Source organism: Suncus etruscus, chromosome X, assembly GCF_024139225.1.
Source record: "Suncus etruscus isolate mSunEtr1 chromosome X, mSunEtr1.pri.cur, whole genome shotgun sequence".
NCBI classification, from domain to species: Eukaryota; Metazoa; Chordata; class Mammalia; order Eulipotyphla; family Soricidae; genus Suncus; species Suncus etruscus.
In genome coordinates, this window is record NC_064868.1 from 17598863 (window position 1) to 17623669 (window position 24807).

Sequence of the window (24807 nt, forward strand, 5' to 3'; positions counted from 1 at the left end):
GCACAGTGTGAATCCAAGCAGAACATGGGGCCTTGGCTTCTGGGGGATCTCCCAGGGTGCCTGCAATTGTTTTAGCCTTAGCACAGACTGAGGTTTTTTTTTTTTTTTGGAGGGGGGGGCACATGTGATGCTACTGAGGGCTCACTCCTGGCTCTGCACTCAGGAATCACTCCTGGCAAGCTCGGAAGACCCTATGGGATGCCGGATTCAAACCCGGGTTGGACACATGCAACGCAAACGCCCTACCCCCTGCGCTATTGCTCCGGCCCCAGACTCTCTGAGTTATAAGTTGCTGTTGTTGAGGTTTTGTTGTTGTTGTTATTGGGATCACATCTGGTGAGGCTCAGGGCTTATTCCTGGCTCTGTGCTCAGGAATGACTCATGGTAGGGCTCGGGGGATCATATGGGATGCTGGGGGTTGAACTCGGGTCAGCTGCGTGCAACCCGCCAGTCTTTGGCAACTGAGTGGTGAATTTATCAGAAAGCCGGTTTCCATCCTGAGTCCACCCTTTTAGCCTGAAATCACTGGTATTTTCACTAGCTACGTGGCAATATCTTGCCAGCAGTGCGGAGATAAATGAACCTCCACCCCCAATAGTCATAGAAAGACTTGCAAGGGTGAAGCAAACAGAAGAAAACTAAGGCCACACCCCCTAAGCACAGCGTCCTAGTCTTGAATAAAGGATTAATAGACAGCGGCCTCAGCAGCCTCAGATGATACAAAATAGAAGGGCATCCGAGGGAAACCAAAGCAGTTTTCTGGGCTGGAGCGATAGCACAGTGGGGAGGGTGTTTTTCTTGTATGAAGCTGAACTAGATTCAATCCCAGGCACCCCATATGATCTCCTGCACCTGTTGGGTGTGATCCTAGAGAACAGAGCCTGAAGTTCTGAACACTTCCCAGTGTGACCCCGAAACAAAAACCAAGAAAAACCATTTTTCCAGCAAAATAGTGTTCACTAAGGACAAAAGGGTACAATGGCACCAGCTTAAGGAATATGCCATATAAGATGCAGTGGTCCTCAAACTATGGCCCACAGGCCACATACTGTATTTGTATCTGTTTTGTTTCTTCATTGCAAAATAAGATATATGCAGTGTGCATAAGAATTCATTCATAAGTTTTGTTTTTACTATAGTCAGACCTTCCAATGGTCTGAGGGACAGTGAACTGGCCCCCTGTTTAAAGTTGAGGACCCCTGTAAGATGTGACATCCAGACCGTAAAACGGACAGAAACACTGACAAAGGACTTTGCCTTCAATGACGTTTTCTCTGCTTGAAGAGCATCTGGGACCTGAGTTTTAACACCAGACAGAAGGTGAGTCTTGAATCAACGCCTTCAGGGAAGTAGGACTAGAGTTGAGGGGCAGAGATTTTTTGAAAATTCTACATACATGCATTTAAATGGTGCAATATCTTTGAAAACCTTTTTCTTTTTGATTTGAGGCAGCATCACTTACAAAAATACTGTTCAAGGGAGGGTTTCCTACAGCTCACAATCTAGTCAAAGCTTCTATTTCCCTCCACTTAAATTGTGCACTTTCTTTTGGTTTATCTTTTCTGCTTACATTTTTTGTTGGGGGGTTGGTGGGGAGGTTCCCCCCATTTGATGCACATAACAATTACTTTTAAGAAATAATACTGGGTTTCCTTCTGCAGCTTGACTGTTGGGATGGTAACATGTGACAAAAAAACAAAAAACAAAAAGCCCAAAACAAACCAACAAAACCACACCAAAACTATAGTCCATTGTACCATAATGGACTCAAAGTTCTCCAGTACTTATGAAGATGTGTATACTAACAACTTTCAGGTAAGGTTATCTATTTGCAGCTGCCTTCTCCAGCAGCAAGCCCTGATGGGTTCTGACAGGCAGGTGGATTTTTCCAGACTCCTGCAGACTGACAAAGGAAGACTGGAGGAGGAACAAGTTGGTTTCGTCACCTTGAACGTATGAGGTGGTGGGCCACATGCCCTGCAATGTAAGAAGTGGCGAAGGGAAAGTTGCCTCGTAATGGCATCCTGCACACTCATCTGGAGTTATTTATGGGGTGGTGCCTCCTGAGTGGATCTTTCTGCGGTCTCATTTCTGTAGCCTGGAAGAAAGGCGCATCCAGAAGGAAATAGTGAAAGAAATGCTTCTGCCCTGTGAAGGGAGGCTGCCATCTCTCTCTTACTTCCTAGAGCAGCTGGAGAGAAGTGGGTGTTTTGGAAATACGGGTGTTACGAGGCACCTTCAGTAATATAAACAGCGAATACATGCACCTGTGATTTTAGTTTGTTTTGGGTTACAACCTGCGGCGCTCAGGGGCTCTAGGCTCTGCGCTCAGAAATGACTCCTGGGAGGCTCATGCAGAGGTCTTCAAACTACGGGCCTGCGGGCCACATATTGTATTTCTTCCCATTTTGTTTCTTCACTTCTAAATAAGATATATGCAATGTGCATAGAAATTTGTTCATAATTTTTGTTTTTACTATAATCTGGCCCTCCAAGAGTCTGAAGGACAGTGAACTGGCCCCCTGTTTAAAAAAGTTTGAGGACCCGGGCCCGGAGAGATAGCACAGCGGCGTTTGCCTTGCAGGCAGCCGATCCAGGACCCAAGGTGGTTGGTTCGAATCCCGGTGTCCCATATGGTCCCCCGTGCCTGCCAGGAGCTATTTCTGAGCAGACAGCCAGGAGTAACCCCTGAGCAACGCCGGGTGTGGCCCAAAAACAACAACAACAAAAAGTTTGAGGACCCCTGCTAGGCCTCTGTGGGAGGCCGGAGATCGAACCTGGGTCGAATGCCTGCCTGGCACATACCCTCCCCGCTGTGCGCCCGTCCAGGCCGCACACGCCTCTGGGTTTCGCCAAGTGTGCAAACGCCCGTCCACGCCTGGAGTTTCAGGGAAAGGGAAGAGGTTGGGCAGGAATGGGGGGCCCGGGTTTTCCAGCCTCAATTTCAAGGGCGATGCAGCCCCGGGTCAGACTGCAGATTTTCTGTGCTCCAGGCCATTTCTGTACTTGGCTGGCTCTGCGCGAGAGGGCTCCAGGCAGGTTCAGGCCAGAGCCCAGCTGTCGCGCCGATGTTCCAAGCACCCCTAAGGTGAGTGGGTGGCCCACACGGTGTGGGGGGGGGGACGGTGTGCACGCCTGCGCGCTTCTGCTGTCACCTGCAGGCTGTCCCAGAATTTGTCTAGGTGGACAATGGCCAGCGCCGACCAAGATGGAGGGCAGCGGGGCCTCCGGCTGCGACAGCGGCCCGCCCCCGGCCCGCCCCGCGCGGCAGCTTCCGCCGCCGCCTCACCTGCAGCCCAAGGCCTCGCCGCCAGCGCCGGACACACGAGCTCCGCGCCACCCGCCCCGAGCGGAGAGCTCGCGGGGCGGGACCCTGCCAGACCCGCCTCTAGCCACGCCCCCTGGTGGGGCCAACTGGCCCGGACCCTCCTCCCCGCGCCAGGTTGGAAGCGCGCGTCCCCGTGCCCCAAGGCAGAACCCCCGACCGCGCGCCCCCGAACCTTCCCTTCCGGCCCGGCGTGGTGGCGCCGCGCGCCCCGCCCTCGAGGGGTGGGAACGTTGGTGGAAACCCCGCCCCTAGAGTCACCTCTCGCACGTGCCGGCCCATGTCGCTCCGCCCCTCTCGGAGCGTACGCCCCGCCTCCCACATTCTGATTCCCTTCCTTCCTTCCTTCCTTCCTTCCTTCCTTCCTTCCTTCCTTCCTTCCTTCCTTCCTTCCTTCCTTCCTTCCTTCTTTCTTTCTTTCTTTCCTTCCTTCTCTCTCTCTTTCCTTCCTTCTTTCTTTCCTTCTTTCTTTCTTTCTTTCTTTCTTTCTTTCTTTCTTTCTTTCTTTCTTTCTTTCTTTCTTTCTTTCTTTCTTTCTTTCTTTCTTTCTTTCTTTCTTTCTTCCTTCTTTCTTTCATTTTGGTTACTTTTTATTATATCTTTATTTAAGCACCTTGATTACAAATACGATTGCAGTTGGGTTTCAGAGTCCTCTTTCTCGGCACGCCCCGCCACCTGCCTGTGCCTTTCCCTGCCCTCCAGGAAAGACAGCCCTGGGCCCCTTTACGGCGGCCCTCTCTGAGCGCACGCCCCGCCCCCTTTTAGTTCACACCCCGCCCCCGGTCACACGCCCCACCCCCTGCGTTCCCAGACGTCTGCGTTCACGTCCCGCCCCTTCCTGGCCACATGCCCCACCCTCTGCGTTCCCACACGTCTCTGAGCGCACGACCCTACCATCTTTGAGGGTTCGCCCCGCCCCTCCGGGTGCAAGCCACGCCCGTCTCTGGCCACACGCCCGGCCTTCGGCGTCCCCAGAAGTCTCTGGCCGAACGCCCCGCCCCGTGGGAGCCAACACCCCGAGTTCGGCGTCCCTCGAGCCTAGGACGGGACGCCTCGCCCGCCAAGCCCCTCGCTCTCGGAGCGGACGCTCTGCCCCCGGCCTTCTCACGGCGCACGACCCGCCTCTTTCTGCGCGCAAGCCCCGCCCTCGCCCCGCCCTCGCGCTCACGCCCCGCCCCTCGGCTCACGCCCCCTCCGGGCCGCCCTCCCGGCGCGCCGCCCGCTCGCCGCCTGTCCTCCCGCGCGCTGCCGCTTGCTCGCTCCCCGGCTCCGGCCGGCACTTTCCTCCCAACTTTCCGCGCAAGTTCTCGCTTGAGCCGGCGGCGGCTGCAGGGGCGCCCGGAGCCTCCCCGGCCGGCGCCGCGAGGAGTGGTCTGGGCGCGGGGCGCTGCCCTGGTGCCCCGCGCCATGGACGCGGCTGAGCCCCGCGCGCGGCCCGAGCGCCTGGCCGAGGCCGATCGGCTGGTGGAGGTGCAGCTGAGCGGCGGCGCCCCGTGGGGCTTCACTTTGAAGGGCGGCCGCGAGCACGGGGAGCCGCTGGTCATCACCAAGGTAAGGCCTGGACGGCCGAGGGGGCGGGGCGCTGGGACTCGCCGGGACGCGGCTCCGGCGCCCCCGGGAACGGCATGGGGTCGGCCCGCGGTGCCTCCTGGCACGGGTTCGCGGGCGCCCGAGGCACTTGCGGAGACTTGGGCGCGGGGCGCGCAGAGGTGTGTGAGGAGCGTGGCATCCCCAGGCCGGCCTGCTCGCTCCCAGCGGGACGCACTGGGCGCAGTTATCGGGGCTCCTGTCCCGGCTCAGCCCCTTGCAGGCGGGCCCGAGGGTCCTCCCAGGGTCGCCGAGTGGCGGCCTGCGCGCGCCCAGCAGCCCAGAAGTGGGCGAGGGCTCGTGCGTTGTGCCAGGGGTGCAGGCGTGCCCGTGTGCACCCGGACTGACCGCGCCTGGTCTCTTGGACCGACGCCCCTTATCGCGAGTGAAGCCCAGGCTCGCAGCTGCCGCTGCCCGGCTTCTCGATTTCCCAGCACCCATCAATATTTACTGAGTTTTCCACGTCCAGCTGCAGCTCCGGAGCGCTTTAAAAGCACTTTTTGCAGCCTGTGTTAGGACGCCGGGCTTCGAGCGCCACTAATAAATGGCTATGGAGGCGTGCTTTGGTTTTCTGAATAGTGTGTGTGTTGAGAGACTTTTTTTTTTTTTTTTTTTTTAAGAATTTTGCATGGATCGCTCTGGAAATAGACCAGCCCGACCTGTATAAACCTGTAAAACAACAACAAAACTGCTAGTTTTTCCCCCCCAGGTATTTCAGTATCTATTGGTCAGTTTCTCCTGGTGAGCTTTGGGTTCTTGCCATTCCCAGGGACAAAGTTCTCTTTAAAATGTAAAACTTTTTGGCCAGCAGGAAGCATCTGAAGGTGACTTACTCGGCTCTGCTTCGGGAAGAAGTAACACGACTTTTGTTTTGTTTTTCGGTCACACCTGGCGGCGCTCAGGGGTTACTCCCGGCAGGAAGTGGGGTGGGGGAGGACCATATGGGATGCCGGGAATCGAACCGGGTCCTTCCGAGATTGGACTCTGCAAGGCAAAGGTCCTACCGCTGTGCTATCGCTACGGCTCAGTAACACGACTTTTAAAGCCATCGAGCTGGTAATGAGTTTGGAAAGTTCCTGGAAATTTGATGTTCCCCCTGGAGAACAGGAGGCTTCAAGTTTTGCTCTACTTTCCTCACACTTCTAGATTTCTTTTTCTTTTTGGTAAACATGGGACTTGGGGGCGAGCAGTTGGGGGCTGTTGCCTTGTTTGGATGTGTATAGTATCTAGCTGGAAAAGGTGGCGTTATTACAGATTGAAGCTATAAAAACCCACTATGGAATTGGGTTCTTGGGCACACTCAGCTGTCTTGATACATATGGTGCTAAAGAAGTTAGCCTGCTCGTCCTTCTGTGCATTATTTATTAGTGCATTGTGTTTGCAAAGCCTGCTTCATCCCCAGCCCAGATCACATGCTCTTATGTTTAATTTTTTAATTTTTTGGTTTTTGGGCCACACTTGGTGACGCTCAGGATTACTCTTGGCTATGCGCTCAGAAATCGCTCCTGGCTTGGGGGGCCATATGGGACACCGGCGATCAAACCAAGGTCCGTCCTGGCCCAGCCACTTGAAAGGTAATGCCCTACCTCTGTGCCATCATCACTTCGGCCCCTATTATTATTGTTGTTGTGGTTGTTGTTGCTTTTGGTTTTGGGGCCACACCCAGCAGCGCTCAAGGGTTACTCTTGGCTCTACGCTCAGAAATCAATCCTGGCAGGCTTGGGGGACCATATGGGATGCCAGGATTCGAACCACCGTCTTTCTGCATGCAAAGCAAATGTCCTACCTCCATGCTATCTCTCCGGCCCCCGCTTTTATCTTTTTTTTTTTTTTTTGGTTTTTGGGTCACACTCAGCAGCACTCAGGGTTTACTCCTGGCTCTCACTCAGAAATCGCTCCTGGCAGGCTCAGGGGACCATATGGGATGCCGGGATTCGAGCCACTGCCCTTCTGCATGTCTTACCTCTATGCTATCTCTCCGGCCCCTATCGTTTTATTTAATTTAAATTTTTGAGGTTTTGTTTTGGGACCACACCTGGCGATTCTCTGGAGTTAGTCCTAGCTCTGCATTCAGCAATCACTCCTGCAATCACATAGGGCTCCAGGAACCCTCTGTGGTGCCAGGGACCTAACCTCATACAAGGCAAGCACCTTCCCCTGCTATTGGTCTGACTCCCATATGACTTTTAAATAGAGGTTTTCTGGATTTTTTTCATGGTCAAAATTGCTTGACTCAGTTGTTTATCATTTCATCTTTTTTTTCCTCTGCAGAGAATGGGTTTGGGCCACACCTAGTGGTTGTGTGTGGGTTGTCCCTGGCAGTCCTGTGCTACCAGCTGATTCCTCTGAACATGAGATTGAACCAGGGTTGGCTGCATACAAGGCAAATGCCTTAACCCCTGTGCTAGTTACTGGGGCTGGCACTTTTTTTTGTTTAGTTTTTTTTTCTGGGGGGCCACATCCAGCAGTGCTCAGGCATTATTCCTGACTCTGCTGTCAGAAATCATTCTGGGCAGGATTGGAGACTAAATGGGATGCCGGGGAACTAGGGTTAGTTCCCTATCCGCTGTGTTATTGCTCTGGCCTCCCCCCTTTTTTTCATTTGTTTTTTGCTTTGTTTGGGCTTTTGGTTTTTGGCCTCCCTCAACATTGGTCAGGGATTCCTCTTCACTCTGTGCTTAGGGATCATTCCTGAAGGGTTTGGGGAACCAAGGATTAAATCAAGGATTGAAGCCAGGTCAGCCAGATGCAAGATAAGTACCCTTCCTGCTGTCTATCGATCTGGCCCTTCAACTATTTATTTCTGGAGAAAAAGAAATCTTCAGACAGTACTCCTCAGTCTGTTTTCCTCAGCCTTATAGTAGGTGGCAAAGACCTGCACAGATGATGGTACAAAGGTTAAGATGTCTGCCATGGAGTTTGGCTTTGACCCTGGCCCAAATCCCAGCGCTGCATATGGTCCACCAAGAACTGCGGGGCTGTGGCCCCAGAGGTTGGCCAGGTGTATGAACTACCCTTTAAAAAAAAAGGATGCAAAAGCATGTGTCTTGCCCTGTGAGAGCTGGTTTAGAGCCTGGTCCTGCCAAATAAGTAAATGAACAGCTACTTTAAGTTCAACTGTTTATCAGACCATGTCCAAAAGAACCCCAGAACCCCCTCTGCAAATTCCAAACACCCTGTCTGGCGTATTACTGGCTTTATATTCGCCCCGTGCCCCAAGAACCTCCTATAATGGAAACAGGAGGGGGGGCAGTAAAACCCAGCATAACGCATAACCAAGGCCCTTTTTGGGGATGTGCCATTTTGGGGTTTTGTTTCAGTTTTGTTTTTTTTCTTGGCCCACACATGGCAGTTCTCAGGGATCACTCCTTACTCCAGGGATTGCACCTGGTAGTGTGATATGGAATGGCAGGGGGTCAAACCCTGGTCAGCCGAATGCAAGGTGTCCTCCCTGATGTACTCTGTCTCCGGCCCCATAGAGTGATTTTGGGATGACTCCTGAGCAAGGCTGCAGCACCCGGGCCCGGCAGTAGCACTGGGCCATCTGAACCTTTGTCACTTGGTGGTTTTGTAGGGAAGCACCAGGGTCAGCCCAGGGGTGTCTCCCTGCCTCTGGGGCTACACTGGGATCAGACCCATCTTCGACTGTGTCCACTGTGGCTGGCCCTGCCTGGACCATCCGGAAGTTTTCGAGGCTAAGCTCACGGTGGTGCGTGGGCTGTCGGGTTTGGCCCTCCACGATGGTTTCCTGGAGCACCGTTTGCAGGACTAAATGCTTGTGATTCTTATCGCAGATGCCTTGCTGGCCCTCCCAGGAGCTGTGGCTCATCTCTTGGGGATGCGGGCATGTTACCTGGGAAGCCTGTGTGTGTGCTGAGAAGGGTGCGGGTGGGGGCACAGGGCTAGGGGTGGGGTGGGCTTGGCGGCTGCATTTCCGCGATCCATGTCTGCCAGTATATGCGTGCTCGCACTTGCACACTGTTGCCTCGTACCTGCTCGCTGCGTGGTCCGCCGTTGGCAGCCTTTGGCATACCTTTCTTGTCTAGGGGATTAAGTCATCCGCGCCACTTGGCGCACCGTCCAACAGCTGGTGATTAACTGCCACATCATCAGGTACAGAGCAAAGAAAAACGTGTCATTTCTAAGCCACAGAGGACTTCATGGGCCTGGACCGCACTATGAAGGCTGACCCCCTTCCACCGCTCCCCTCACCCCGCTGCCAGAATTTTGGGGGGCATCTAGACTTTCTATCTTTTTGGATGCGGACAGAAAAACCTAGAGGGCTCACGAAATCATCATTTTTGCCAGCTGGCTTGTGTGTGTGCCTGCATTTAAAATCCTGTAATTAAGTTGTTATGTATGCGTATTAATTCTTCTATTTACTACTATGTGCCTTGGGGGTAGCTTCTAGGACACCTCTTGAGTGAGGAGGAGGAGGAGGAGGAATGTCCAGGAAAGAATATGTGAAATTTTATTGGTATTTGAGCCACACCCAGTGGTGCTCAGGGTTTACCCCTGGGTCTGTTCTCAGGGGTCACTCCTGGAAAGACTCAGGGGACCCTGTGGGATGTTGAAGCTCGAACCCGAGTCAGCCGCCTGCCTTGTAAAGTAAATGCCCTACCTGCTGTGCTATGGCTCTGGGCCCAGGAGAAAAGGTCTTGGAAGGGGTAGGAAGGAGTGTCTGGAGGAGTGTCTGGAAAGGAGCCTGGTACAGGCCCAGCTCTGCAGAGCCACCCGGGTCTGGACTCTGGAGGATCAGCCTGTAACCTGTAATAGGGCTGAAGCCATTTAGATAGGCCAAGACTGCCCAATAACCCCTCCCAAAAGGTTATGCTTTGAGGGTAATGAATCTCTCCAGGCTTGGTGGATTTAGCTTTTTTGTTTATTTTGTTTTAGGGCCACACCCCAAAGTACTCAGGACTATTCCTGGCTCTGCACTCTAGAATCACTCCTTGGTTTGGCAAACCCATATGGGATGTGGGACTCAGAACCTGGGTCAGCCACATGCAAGGCAACAACCCTAGCCACTGTGCTCTTGCTCCAGTCCCCTAGTGAATCTTTGAGGGATGTGAACTGCAGATGGCCCAGCTTTGGAAAAACTTCACTTTTATTTTTAATATTTCTTTAGTTTTGATTTGAGGGCCACACAGGTGGCGCTTAGAGCTTACTCCTGGCTCTGCACCCAGGGATTACTCCTTCTGGTGCTGAGGGACCCTATAGGATGCTGGGGATGGGACTGAGATTGGCTGGCTGCTGGCTAGGCAAGCACCCTCCTCTCTTGTACTTGTGCTCAGGCCCAGGTATTTGGGCTTTCTTTGAAGAAAGCTTGAGGTTAATGAGCTTGGCCAGAGGGCTTGGGGGGGACTTCTTCCTCCCCCCCAGCTCCAAACCCTGATAATGGACTTTATTTACATAGTGAAAGGCAAACAAATACTCACCCCATCTGTATTTGCTGCCTGCCCCAAGGAAGTGTCTGCTGGCATTGGGCTTGGCTGGGCACACTGATGAAGGCCTGGGAAGGCCGACTCTGCTCCCAGCTGGCTGCTGGGGTTGCCGGCTTCAGGGCGCTGTGCCTGGAATCTCAAATACACTTGTGACATCCTTCAGGGGAGTGCCCCAGTCCCAAAGCTCTTGCAGTGCATTTGCAGGTACTGTATAAGGAGTCCCCTGTAAGAACAGCTGTGAAATTCCCGTTGAGGCCCTGAATCCTCTTTGTGGCCCTCAACACCCTTTGTGGGCTTGAACCCCTTTAAGACTGTGAACCCCATCCCTTGGTCACCCCCGTTTTTGAGGTCTTCATGTCCCTTGTTCTATTTTATCTTCTTCAGCAATGCCCACCCTGGAGTGGAGAGGGTGGCTGTGATAGTCATCACTGCAGGCACTGGAATCCCCCCAAAGCACTGGGGGGGGGCTCACTCCCTTGGGGAATGTTTATGGAAGAATGAAAGGAATGGACCCTCCTCCAAACCCCAGAACTTTGGCCAGGAACTTCTTTGTTTTGTTTTGATTTGGGGCCACACTGGCTCATGCACAGAGCTGACTCTTGGCTCTGTCCTCAGGAATTACTCCTGGAGGTGCTCAAGGGATCCTGTGGGGTGCCAGGAAATCAAACCTGGGTCTGCTGTGTGCAAGTTTAGTACCCTTTCTTTTGTGCTGTCATTCCGGCCCAGCCAGAAATTTCCAAGAAGATGGTCCTTTGCATCTGGCCTAACCCCAAGAATGACTAGTGTCTCTCTTCCCTCCTGTCCCCCACTTTCTCAAGTGGCTTTTGGGGGCCAGACTTGCTGAGGGCCAGTGACTATGAGTTGGGAGACCCCCCAGCCTGCCACCTGTTGCCTGTGTTGGCCTTCAGCCTGGGATTTGCAGTCCTTTAGCATCCTAGCTTGAAGCTAAGGGGAGATGAAAGGAAGATCAAGATTTGGGGGTTTTGTTTTTGTTTTTAGCCCACACCCAGAGGAGCTCAGAGCTTACTCCTGGCTCTATGCTCAAGGATCACCCCTGGTGGGGCTCAGGGAACCTATGGGGTGTTGGGGATGAAACTGGGGTTTGCTGTAGCAAGGCTACTCCCCTCTGTTCTACATCAAGCCATACCCTGTGTTCCACCCGCTGTTCTCCCAACCCCCAGAAATTGTAGGCACCAGTTTTTTTTAAAGCAGTCCCAAGCAAAAAAAAAAAAAGCAGTCCCAAGCTTTAAGCACTCCAGTCCAGTGCTCTCTAGCTCAGGCTCTGTCCTCGGCCCATCTGCAGCTCATCTCTGAGGGGCAGGGTCGCTCCAGCCTGATTTTTTATTGAAGAATTAGGTGGCCAGAGAGAAAGCACAGCAGTAAGGTCATGCATTGGACCTGGGTTTGATCCCTGATATTCTATAAGGTTTGATTCCCTGAGTACCACCAGTAGTGACTCCTCAGTTCAGAGCCAGGAGTAATCAACCCCTGAGCACCGTCGGGTGTGGCTCCCAAACTACCCCCCCCCAAATATTAGGGGGCTAGAGAGATAGAAAAGTGGGTAGGGCATTTGCCTGGTGTGTGGTCTACTTGGGGTTTGATCCCTAGCACTCCATATGGTCCCCCCAAGCCCACCAGGAGTGATCCTTGACACTGAGCCAAGGGTAAGGGCTGAGTACAGCAGGGTGTGGCCATAAAAGAAAAGCAAAAACCAGAAAGAATTTGTACTGTTAAATGCCAGGAAAGGACACTTGCCTTGCATGGGTGATCTCTGGATTTAATCCCTGGTACAGCAAAAAAAAGAAATGTGTGTGTACATTTATGTTGGCTACACCCAGCAGTGCTCAGGGCTTACTCTCCTGGCTCTGCTCAGGAATCATTCCTGGTAGGTCTTGGGATCATTTGGAATTCCGGGGATCGAACCCATGTAAGGCGATTGCCCTACCTGCTGTACTATCTGGCTACTAATTTTTGTAGTTGTTTTGGTTTTGGGTCACAGGCAGCAGTGCTCAGGAGTTATCCTGCCTCTGCACTCAGGTTTACTCCTGAAGGGCTCGGTGACCATTTGGGGTGCTGGGGATTGAATCTGGGTTGGCTGCCCGTGGGACATCCTACCCTCTGTACTATCGCTGTGTTCCAAAAATGTTTTCTTCCTGGGCAAAAAGGCTTCTGGGTTGGTGGATCTGACCGATGACCTGGCAGCTGCTATTTTTTTTTAAAAAGCGGCCTGCCCCAGCCTGTGGCCTTGTGGTCCTGCCAGCTTCCTCTTTGTCCCTCTCAAGGGGCTGTGGTTTTGCGGTGGGAAATCAGGTCGGGTCTGGCCTTCTTTCCCAGGCTGAGCTTGGTGGGGTTCAGCGGCTGTAGGGTTCTTCCAGTCCGACTCCGGCAGCAGTGTGCTGTGGCCCCGCTCAACACTGTGAGCCTCATGCCTTTTTGAGAAGGAGCAGGTGTGCTCAGAATTGCATGGCAGCCGTGGGCTTGCTGGACTGGTCCTTGGGGTTTGGCTTCTGAGCACCTCTTGGCATGTCCTGAATTTCCCCTGGCTCTGCGGGTGGGCAGAGCAGCTTGCTAATAAAACACCCATAAAATGAACTGTTTCTCTGGCCTGCAGCAGCTGGGATGCCTTGACCCACCTCTCTTCCTGGTCTAATAATCCCCGTTCCAGGTTTTCTCTTTGCAAAAGCATCTTTGCACTTGGGCCCCTGCCATTGTGGCTTGTGTCAGCTGCTTTCTTGGTTGCATTGTGGCTGTTCTTGGGCAGCCAGGCTGGTCCTCCAACAGGTGGTGAAAGGTTTGTTGTGGTGGTTTTTGTTTGTTTTGCCACACCCTGCAGTGCTCAGGGATCCTGTGGGATGCCGGTGATCAAACTCAGATTTGATGCACACAAGGCAAGCGCCCTCCCCACTATACTCTCTCTCAGGCCCTGGTGGCCAGTTTTCCCCTTTTATTGGTTTTTGGACCACACTAGCTTTGTGCTTAGGAGACCCTCCCTATATGATGCCTGGGATTGAAACCAGGCTGGTTTGTGTGATCCTCCCTACCCGATGTACTGTCTCTCCAGCCCTGCAGGAGGAATTTCTGTCAGGCTTGCTTTGTTTTATTTTTGAAGGATGGAGACATACCCAGTGGTGCTCAGGGCTTACTCTTGGTGCTGCATTCAGGAATCACTCCTTGTGGGGATTGGAGAACTGTTTGTGGTATTGGGGAGTTCAGCGTAGCTTGGCTGGGATGCTTCTCTGGCCCTGGTGAAGGGTTTTCAACACTCTGGCTGCTCTTCTTTTAAAAATAGTTTTTAGGCCACACCCAGTGATGCTCAGGGCTGACTCCTGGCTCCATACTCAGGAATGACGCCTGTCTGTGCTCTATGGGATGTCTGGGATCGAACCTGGGTTGGGTGTGGACAAAGCAAACACCCTCCCAGCTGTGCTAGTGTTCCAGTCCCTCTCCAGGTGCTGTTGCTTGTGAACCCTGCCTTGGAGCAAGATAAGCTTTTGGGAAGAAATACTGCACCCTCTTCTCTTCTTCTATCAACCCAGCTGACACCTCTATATTTGTGTTTGGGTGACATCTGGCATTATTCAGGAGACCACACACAAACTGCCTGGGGTTGTACCAGCTTTGATGGCACTTTAATCTCTGTACTATCTTTTCATTCCCAAATATAACCTGTCCCCCCCACCTCCAAGCCATATCCAGCTATATTCAGGACTTAGACTGGGCTCTGTACTCGAGAGATCGATCACTCCTGGTGGTGCTTCGGGGACCCTCTGGGTGCTGGCGGTCAAATTTGACTGTGTGCAAGGCAAGCACCTTACCTACCCACTGTACTGTCTCTCTAGCCCAGTAGAATCTTTTTTTGTCCTCTGTAAAGGTTCAGCAGGGGATCTGAGAGGTTGGCCAGCCCATAAGGCACTTACTTATTAGCATGTGGCTGGCTCCACACCATTGATCCCTGAGCATAGAACCAGGAGTAAGGGGCCGGAGAGATAGCACAATGGTAAGGCGTTTGCCTTAGACACAGAAGGACGGAGGTTGGAATCCCGGCATCCCAAATGGTCCCCCAAGCCTGCCAGGAATGATTTCTGAGCTAGGAGAAACCCCCTGAGCGCTGCCTGGTGTGACCAAAAACCAAAAAAAAAAATGAGAACCAAGAGTAAGCCCTGAGCTATGCTGAGTATGGCTCAAAAAACCAAGAAGGAAAAAAAAACAAACAACAAAACCAAACACACAAAAACCCCACCATATCCGGAATGTGCTTCAGGAAGTGCACCTGGTCCTGGAAGAATGCTTTTCCTCTCGGCTTGTTGCCTTGCATCTTTGCATTGTTCTGTGGAAGATGAAGGATTTGCAAAGAGGAAGACAGGGGCCTGGAGGAAATGTATCTCCACTAGCTGGGAGGAGTCAGTCGGGGCCCTTGGTCTGGACTTGAATGTCACCTCGCACCAGCATGTTTGTTTAGAAATGCAAAGCAGAGATGACTTTTGGGGGGTTAGTTTTTTTTGTTTATTCATCTTTTTTTTGAGGGGGGTACACCCACTGGTGCTCAAGGACTTAACTCCTGTTTCTGCATTCAGGGATCACTCCTGGTGGTGGCTAGGAGTATGCTTAGGGAGCCATTTAGACTGCTGGGTTTTAAACGAGGTCAGCTGCTTGCAAGGCATGAACCTTACCCACTGTACTACCTTTCTGGCCCCAGTGCCTCTTCTTCCTGTGGATGTGGCGAACCAGGGCGGTTCTGTTCTTCTCAGGAGTGCTCTCTGGTCAGACTTATCTGACGGGCAGAGGCAGAACCCCACTCATCATTCATCCCAGCCCTGGGAAGGGCTGGGAGCGGCTCTATCTTGGCCGAAGCTAACCTGAGCCTTGGCAGATGAAAGGCAAGTGGGAAGGTCAACAGTGGATAGTTCTTTTTCATGAACTTACAAAAGGAAGAAGAGAAAATATTAGTGTATCTTTTTGAGTTTTTGTTTTGATTTCATCCCTCCTTTAAATCAAAGGAGTCCTTGCTCAGTTTAAAATAATCAAATAGTTCATTGAGGGTTTGTTATCATTCCAGCACCCCACCCCCACCCTGGCCCTCGTCTCTGGCCACAAACATTAAAACTCTTGAGCTAATTTCTTTTGGCTTTCGCCTGTCTTGTGTGTGTGTGTGTGGGGGGGGGTTTACTTTTTTGTGTTTTTTGGGGGGCCACACCCCATGGTGCTCAGGGGTTACTCCTGGGATATGGAACCCTGGTTGGCTGCATGCAAGGCAGTGTTCTACCCACTGTGCTTGCATGCTGGCCTCTTACCTGTGTTGGGAACTCCAATGCCTTCACCTATGTTTCTTTTCAGAGACTCTTTGGGTGTTGGGGTTGTTTCCTCATATGCCACTTTTCTCACCAGCAACTTCCACATCATTCCCTAGAACATTCCTTTTTTTTGTGGGGGGGCACACCCAGAGGCACTCAGGGTTACTCCTGGTTCTGCTCTCAGAAATTGCTCCTGGCTTTGGGGACCATATGGGATGCCGGGGATCAAACCCACATCTGTTCTGGGCCAGCCGCATGCAAGGCAAACCCCCTCCCTACTGCTATGCTACCACTCTGCCCCCCTTTTTAACTTTTTGTTTTGGGTCACACCCAGCAGCACTCAGGTGTTATACTCCTGGCTCTACACTCAGAAATCACTCAGGCTCAGGGGACCATATGGGATGCCGGGATTAGAACCACCGTCCTTCATGCAACGCTAACACCCTACCTCCATGCTATCTCTCCGGCTCTTGCCCCCCTTTTTTAATTAAAAATTACTTTATTTAGAGGGTCAGATTGATAGCACAGTGGGGAGGGCTTTTGCCTTGCATGCAGCTGACCCAAGTCTGGTTATCAGCATCCCATATGTTCCCCCCCCAAGCACCACCAGGAGTGATCCCTGAGTGCAGAGCCAGGAGTAACCCCTGAGTATTGCTGGGTCTGGACCCACCCCCATTTTACTTTATTTAAACACTGTGATTACAAAGTTGTTTATAGTGTGTTGTTTCAGGCACTCAATGTTCCAACACCAACCCCACCACCAGTGTGACCTTCACTATTGTCCCTGGTTTCCTACCCACCCTCCCCAACCTACCCCTTGTGAGGCACAAAATGATTTTATATTGCCTGTTAGAACTAAATGGCTAATGGAGTTGTCAGAAAATAATTCAGTCAAAAATTTTTGTGAAAATTGTTATATCTCACAATAGGGTTATCACATAATTGTCTGAGGGTTCATTGAGCTTTTGCTCTGTGTTGTTTTTTGTCTCCTGAGATCAGTTGGCTTCTGTGCTCCTTTCCCATCTAATTTGCTGTGCTCCTCCTGGACTGTCAATGTTGAGGAGTTTGGAGGTGTCCAGGGTCTGGGCAGCTGGGCCAATGAGCTGACATGGCAGTGACTGAGAGGTGTGTATTTGGCTGTTGGGGCTGCTGGAAGTACTGGGGTTGGGAATGGTGCTCACCCTCAGTCTGAGAAGATCCCCTGGCACAATTCTTGACTCCCACATTCCACTCATCATAGTTGGGGTTAGAGGGGAGGATTTGGGGGACCAGAGAAAGTACCCAAGGAGTGAAATGCCTGCTTTGCATGCTGGGAGGCCTGGCCCAAACCCAGTGATGCAGCTCCCTTGAGCACTGGCTGGTGTGACTCCCAAGAACTAATTCTGGAGCAGCTAACAAGCATGGTACATGTAGCCCTCAAGTATAAATAAATCAGAGGGGACTTTGCAATCTTGGGGCCAAGAAATTCCTTGGCACAGTGCTGTTCTGTTTCCTGTGGGGTGTCCTTGGTGTCACACAGACTTGCCCAGAACAGTCTACACAACCTGCGTTCAAACCTACCTGCCTGCAGACTGCCCAAATGGCCCTGGTCAGGGTCGCTAGTCACCCTGTTTAAGAACCGGCAGGTTAGTTGTGTTCCCTGTTTCTGCAATCAGCCAGTGATCTGGTAGTGCGGGTCTGGGCAGCTGGTCCTGGCCAGTGTTTCACCTTAGCTGATGTTACTACTCTTGACTTTACTTTCTTTTTTGTTGTCATCTTATGGGGGGCGGGGGCGGTGTACTCCTAGCAGTTCTCAGAGCTTATTCCTGGCTCAGCGCTCAGGAATCACAGGTTGGCTGTGTGCAATGCAAGTGCCCTCTCCACTATGCTATCGCTCCGGCCGAGTTTGGTTTCTTTGGCTTGTTTGTTTGAAATAAGCTAGTTTTATTTAGAGAAATATGAAGATAGAAAGCAAATGAGAGCATTTGTGGGAAGAGGGGTGGGGGAGAGAATGTGTATGTTAATGCTTGGAGCAGCCAGGAGCTTGTCCAGAGGGCAGGCTGAGATGCCTGCAGATACCCCAGAAAGACTACTGTATTTTCCGGTGTATAAGACGACTTTTGAAACGAAAAAAAGTCAACTGAAAATCGGGGGTTGTCTGATACGCCAAGTATATCCCGAAAAACGTTTCAATATGCCGCTAAATGAAAATTGCCACGAAACGAATTTTCCATCTTGATCCTGCACCAATCACTGCAAGGCTGCTCGGACCGCCTCTCTAACTCAGCCAATCCAAGCGGGCTTTTTATGCATGCAAATTAGACAATGTTTTGTACCCGAATCTACACTGTAAAAAGCCTGTTCAGATTGGCCAGAGTCAGAGAGGAAGTCTATTACAGTATAACCTTTGAACCTTTGCTTGTGGTGATTGGCTTAAGGTGGTACATACAGTTGCAGCACAGGAATGTTCTTATACAGCGAATATAGGCCTAAATCTATGTTTTAACTGTAAAAATCAGGGAGTCATTTTATACGCCGGAAAATACGGTAGTGTGCTGTGACATGAAAGACAGAATTACACTTCTCAGGTTGGCACTGGGCAACTCTTCCAGAGTTTTTTCTCTGTGTGTGTGTGCCCACACCTGGCATAGTGCCCCTTAGGGCTTCCTCTGGTCTTGGCACTCAGGGATCATCACTTCTGGGGATTCTGGGGGACTGTATGAGGTACATTGATCAAACCCTGGTTAGTCCAGCTGCACTATGGCTCCAGCCTTCTAAGATGAACATCAAAGTTGCTTTAATTTTTGGCACTTAATTTTTTTTTGGTTGATAGTGTCCGATCCTTCCCCACTTGACACTGCTCCAAATAGGGTCTGCCACCTGCATTGGGGGGCTGGGGAGTGGCAGGAGGCTTTATTTTCTCTGCTTCATTGGCTTTGAAACTTGCCCTGCTCTGCAAATGTCAGTGTGTTATTATTTCCTTGGGAATGGTGGTGGTGTTTAGAGCATACCCCTAGCAGCATTCAGGGTGGACTTGTAGCTTTGCACTCAGGAATCACTCCTGAGTAGGCCATAGGACCATAGGCCAGGTCTGGAACCTTGTCTCCTCCCCCAGGCCTGCTATGTGTGTGAAGCCTGACTCCTCTCTCTGCAGCCCTCTCTGTGTCTTTTGGGCCTTTCCTCCTGGCTGGCACTTCCTCCAACTTTTTGAAGGCCCACCCTTGGTGCTTTGGGGCTGGGACTGGGGGGGCTCTTGCCGGATTTTTGCTCTGATCTCATTCCCAGAGCTGCTTGAGGGGGACCTTAAGGTGTCTGTGTGTTGGGGGCCACAGAGTCAACCCTGTTCATCTGTCCTTCAAAGCCTGTGTTTAGCCCTTGGTGCTCTATGCCTGGCCCTCTGCTTGCGGTCACTTGGGGCATCTGCTCTGGGCAGGTCCTCTGTGCAGACTGCTTCTCTCAGATCCCAGCCCAGGCACGTGGTAGCCCTGTTGAACCAGGATTTTGCCTTTGCTTTCTTGTGAAAGTTCTGTTTCTGTTGGCGGGCAGGCTGGACAACAGGTGATGGCCCCTGTGCACATTTGGGATACATGGAACCCCCTCTTACCTCTTTATATTGGGCTGACCCCCGCTTCAAGCTCCCACACTGCCTGGTTCCCCTGAGTATTGCCACCTGTGGACACCCTGATTCCCAGTGGGTGACCTCTGCTGTCCCAGCATCACAGGGCTTCCACCGTGCTGTGTCCTCTGCAGTCTTGCCTCTGAACTTAACCATCTGGTTGTTGGGACATTCCCGGGCTAGGCTCCCGCTCATTCCTCTGAACACAGCTGAGGAGACCCCCCCCTCCCCGCATCCTACCAAGAAAAAAAGGGACAGAAACCACTGAGCCAGTGATTTATGGTGCAAAGTTTTCCGGTGGTTTTGCACGGTAGAAAGTTTTGTTTCTTAGGCTGCCAGGGCTGGAACCCACAGTCTCACACATGGGGGGCATATGTGGCGTGGCTGAGCCGCAGTCCCAGCCCAGATGGCGGGACTGTGCTGTCTCCTAGCTGGGCATCTGTGCCCTGTTTCTTCAGAGACTGGCCTGGGGCTCTGCTGGAGTGTTTGATGAAAGTGCAAGGTCAGGGACTGCTGCGCTCAGTATAGGCATGTGATGGACAGCTACCTTATGCCTATAGCTTCTCTTCTGAAAACATTTTGTCCTGAGTGTTTCGTTTATTTTGCATGTGTGGAGGTGTCAGGGGTGGTGGTATGGGGGTTGGGGGTGGTGGCGGTGGGATTAAGCTCTCATTTGTGCACAGGGCACTATTTCTCTCTCTCCCCCCCCCCCCCAGCTGTGCTCAGTGCTTTCTCTTGGCTCTACACTAGGGGACCACTTTTGGCTGTATTCAGGGACCCTTTGTATACCGGGGATTGAACCTAGGCTGGCCTTGTGCAAGGTAAATACCCACTGTACTATCACTCTGGGCCAAATATTTTCAATAATGATGATTATGATATTGATGTTTGTTTTTGGGGGGGGTTTGGGCCACACCCGGTGATACTCAGGGGTTACTCCTGGCTATGCACTCAGAAATTGCTCCTGGCTTGGGGGACCATATGGGACGCTAGGGATCAAACCATGTTCTATCCTAGCCTAGCACGGGCAAGTCCAGTACCTTACCGCTGTGTCACCGCTCCGGCCTCAATGTTTGGTTTTTGTTTGTGACTGCCGCACCTGGTGGTGCTCAGAGCTTATTCCTGCTTCTGTGCTCAGGAATCACTCCTGGCACACTCTAGGAAATATATGGGGTGCTGGGGATTGAGCTCAGGTCGGCTACATGTAAGCCCCCCCACAATTCTATTGCTCCAGCCCGTTTTCTCTTTTTATACTGTTAATGAAGGTAACACTTGCAGATCCATCAGATAGGATTTTGTAAAAGGGATTTGATAGGTAAGATGAAGGCTCAGGCCAGTGGATAAGGCACTTCCTTGTATGCAGCTGACCCCAGGTTTGACACATGGTTCCTTGAGCCCAGAGCCAAGAGTAAGCACCCTGGGGTGTGGCCCCCCAGCCAAAAACTTAATAATAAACATAAGGGGAAGGTTATGTCCTCGTGACTGAACCTCCCATGTCTTCACTGATCTACTGTCCAGTGTTAGAGCATCTTTTTTTTTTTTTTTTGGTTTTTTCGGGCCACACCCCTTTGATGCTCAGGGGTTACTCCTGGCTAAGCGCTCAGAAATTGCCCCTGGCTTGGGGGGGACCATATGAGATACCGGGGGATCAAACCGTGGTCGCAATCTTTCCTTGGCTAGCGCTTGCAAGGCAGACACCTTACCTCCAGCACCACCTCGCCGGCCCCAATGTTAGAGCATCTTTCAAAGTGTAGATTGAACCCACTTCTGAAAAGGTGCAACTTGCATGCCCAAGTTTGGCATTTCTTTGGCTGTACTCAGAGACGGACTACATTTCCCTGCATCCCCTTGCAGCTGCAGGAGGCCATGTGACAATTCTACCCAAGCAGAGGTGATGCCAGCCTGCCTGCCCATTGCTCTCTGCTGCCTCCTCTGTTGATGGTCTACAGCCAGGCTGGCACTGGTGAGAAACCAGATAAGAGGGTCCTATGAATACTTGTGGTAGGGCTACAGTATGGTAAGGACAGCCCCAGGAGTGCCACTGCTTGAGTGGAGAATCTGCCACTCCACAGTGTTTTGGCCATTCTATGTTCTTTGCATTACTTTGTTTTAAAAAAGAAATCCAGAGAGTGTTGAAGTTTCCCTTTGAACCAACAAATCCAGCCTTTCTTTATGTATGTATTTATTTTTCAAGTTTTTTTGCTAAGTAGGGTGAGTTGGGAAGGTTACTTCTTTGGAAACCTCCCTCCCCCCCATTAAACACACACAGGTTTGAGCAGGAGAGCCTAGCTGATAGAGGGTGCTTGTCTCAATAGCTCACGGCTAACCTGAGTTCTATCCCTAGCACCCCATATGGCCCCTGAGGCCCTCCAGGAGTAAATGCTGAGCACCACCAAGTGTGGCTACACAAACCTCCCCCAAAATACAATGAGCATTAAAAATTTTTTTTGGGTTTTGGGTTATACCCGGCAGTGCTCAGGGGTTCCTCCTGGCAGGCTTGGGGGACCATATGGGATGGCAGGATTCAAACCACCGTCTTTCTGCATGCAAGGCAAACGCCCCACCTCCACGCCATCTCTCTGGCCCCTACAATAAGTATTTTTAAAATGATAGTGCATATTAATTTTTTAGCCACATGGTAAGAATTATTCTTTACTCGTGTGGAGTTCTTGGGGCTTCACACTGTGGGGGCTTGGAAACTACTATGGCCTAGATGTTCAGGGCTTACTCTTGGCAATGTTGGGGACCAAATATGGGTCTGCTACTTGAAAAGTGCATTTGCTTTCTCCCCTGGCTCCATCAAACATGTAGCTTTCGGGGGGCAGGCACAGCCAGTGGTGCTCAGGGGTTACTCTTGTTTCTGCATCAGGAATTATTCCTCGTGGGCTTTAGAAACCCTATGTGATGCTGGGAATAGAATCCAGATCAGTTACATACAAGGCAAACATTCTCCCACCCAGCTTTGAGACGAATGCATGTTTAGTTTACAGCCATGGGGTGGATTCAGTCTTTTTTAAGTAAACTTTTTAAAATTAATCGTGATTTACAAGTTATTGATAGTTGAGTTTTAAGCATTAACTTTTAATACCACATTCTTTTTTGTTTTCATTTCATTTTTGGGCCACACCTGGTAGCACTCAGGGGTCACTCCTAGCTCTGCACCCAAAAATCACTTCTGGCAGGCTCAGGATACCCTACGGGATGTCGGGGACCCTGCTGTGCCATTGCTCTGGCCCCACAGAATGCCCCATTCTTATAGTACAAGGAGTTGCTTTGATGTGAGTTTAGTTAGTGTGTACATGCACAGAGGTTACTCCACAAACCAGGTCTTCCTTGCTCCCAAGTGTACATTTCTTTCCACCTTCAGTCTGTTTCTGTGCCTGAGGATCTGATTGATGCTTAGCCCACCTGGCTACTCTGAGGAAGGTGGGACCGGAAATAGGGAGAACCCAGTGTAGGCCAGGAGCCCTGGGCAGGGCTGCCGGGAGGGTCACAAATAGGCCCTGCAGCCAGGATCTGCCTGTCTGGCCTTCCTGGCTGCTTGAAGTGGAGGAAGCCAGGGCTATACTTTCAGTTCTCAGAACAGCCACCCTTAGCAGATTCCTTCACTGTAGTCTTGTGGGTTTTTGTCATTCCCCAACCCCTCAGGAATCAAGAGAAGTGAGGCGAGGTGAGGTTAGAGCGAAGGCAAGGGTCAGGCTGTCCTCAAGTACTCCTACATGACTTTGTGTGTGGGGGGATAGGTGTGCCATCCCAGCAGTGTGGGCCTCCAAGATGCTCGGGTGCTGGAGATGGAATGTGGGGTGCCTGTGGAGTTTCTTGGCCCACGGTTGCTAGATTGGAAACCCCAGTAGTTCTGTGTCCCGCGTCTCTTAATTGGCATGAATTTCCTAACCCATAGTCTTGGCATGGACGGATGCTATGTTTGTCTTTCATTTTCTCAGGCTATTGACACTACCTTTTCCCCTGTTGTGGAAATAATAAAAGTCTTTTGAACAAAGAAAAAAATTAGGGGCTGGAGAGATAGCACTGTGAGTAGGGTAAACACCTTGTGTGCAGCTGACTTGGGTTGAATCCTAGGCATCTCATAGGTCCCCCAAGCATCACTGCCAGGAATGATCCCTGAGTACAGAGCCAAGAGTAAGTCTTGTGGGACAATATGGGACTCCAGGGATTGAATCTGGGGTGGCCGCTGCAAGACTAGTATCTTTCCCTCTGTACTGTGCCTCTGGTTTGAATTTTGATGGTGATACTCCTGGCTCTGTTCTTAGGACTAATCCTGGCTCTGCTCAGTAGTCACTCTGACTCGTGCCTGGGGTACCTACCGTATGAGGTGGCCAGGACTGAACCAGGGTTAGCTGCCTGCAAGGTGGGTACTTTAATCCCTGTCCTCTATTGCCTGCCCAGGAAAGCACACATGGCACTCTTGTGCCTGTGAAGTGAAGTGGCACTTTTGCCCTGGGAGTACTGGGGTGGAACACAGAAGGGAATTGAGAGCTCAGCTGGAAAGTGTGTTGGGGAATCCATGCCTGAAACCCTGAGCCTTCTATTGAACGCCCTTGGAAGCTAAGGGCCCAGTTTGCAGAGCCTAGAGCAATCCTGAGTAATTCCTGTTGTGGCCCAACATAAAGAAAAGAAAACAACAACAACTAATTGTGGACTTAATAACATGTGCTTGGTAGAGCATGTAAGGATGCTCTCTAGAACTTTCCAGGCTGGGAAGAAAGAAATTCCTTTCTCAACTGTTGAGAAAAATGGAGGCAGGGCTGGGAAGAGAGAGAGATCAAAGTGCAGGAGTCTCCAGTGAGCATACTGGGAGCCTGATTTGGATCCCCCAATTTCTACAGCCCCCAGTGTTGTATTAATTAGGTCCTACTTACTCAGTATTTGTTCTCCACCCCAGGGTGTGATCTGGTGTTGGATTACTGGGTTCCTCCTTACTCAGTATTCATTCTTCACCCTAGGGTGTGGTCTGGTTCTTGCTAATAAAGAGCCTGGGTCTCAGGAAGGCATTCCATTCATTCTCTGGTCTTCCCCACTAAGGTGCCTGCCTGGTCTTCCCCACTAAGCAGCCTGCCTCTTAGGAGTGGAAGGCTTGTATGTTGGAATTCCTGGCTTGCATATTGGGATTTCTGAACCCGTTTTTTACCCCCCTTAACTGTGTTGATTATTTTCTGTGTTGGCATTTGCTTCCATTTTTCCTCTTCAGGTCCTGGTTTTAGAGCCTGAGGCCTCCTTTTCATATGGTGCCTGAACAGGGATCCAGCCAATGACACATGAGCTATTAATTCTGTGGTTTCTTTTTTTGTTTGTTTGCTTTGTTTTGGGCCACAGCTGGCTGTGCTCAGGGGTTACTCCTGGCTCTGCGATCAGGAATTGCTCCTGGCTCAGGGACCATATGGGATGTCGGGGATCAAACCTGTGTCTGTCCTGGGTCAGCCACACGCAAGGCAAACTCCCTATCACTGTGCTACCACTCCAGCTCCAAATCTGTGGTTTCTTTTTCTTTTTCTTGTTTTCTTTCTTTTTTTTTTTTTTTTGGGTCGTACCCAGCAGCGCTCAGGG

General features: G+C 51.4%; 1 protein-coding gene across 1 annotated transcript in view; it reads left to right on the forward strand.

Moving 5' to 3' along the window:
- Window positions 1–4732: 4732 nt before the first annotated feature.
- Window positions 4733–24807, forward strand: part of SHROOM2 (shroom family member 2) — a 63875-nt gene continuing 43800 nt past the window's right edge. Inside the window, exon 1 of the mRNA XM_049766773.1 lies at window positions 4733–4876. Coding sequence (XP_049622730.1) covers window positions 4733–4876 — 144 coding nt within the window. The remainder of the gene's footprint in view (window positions 4877–24807) is intronic.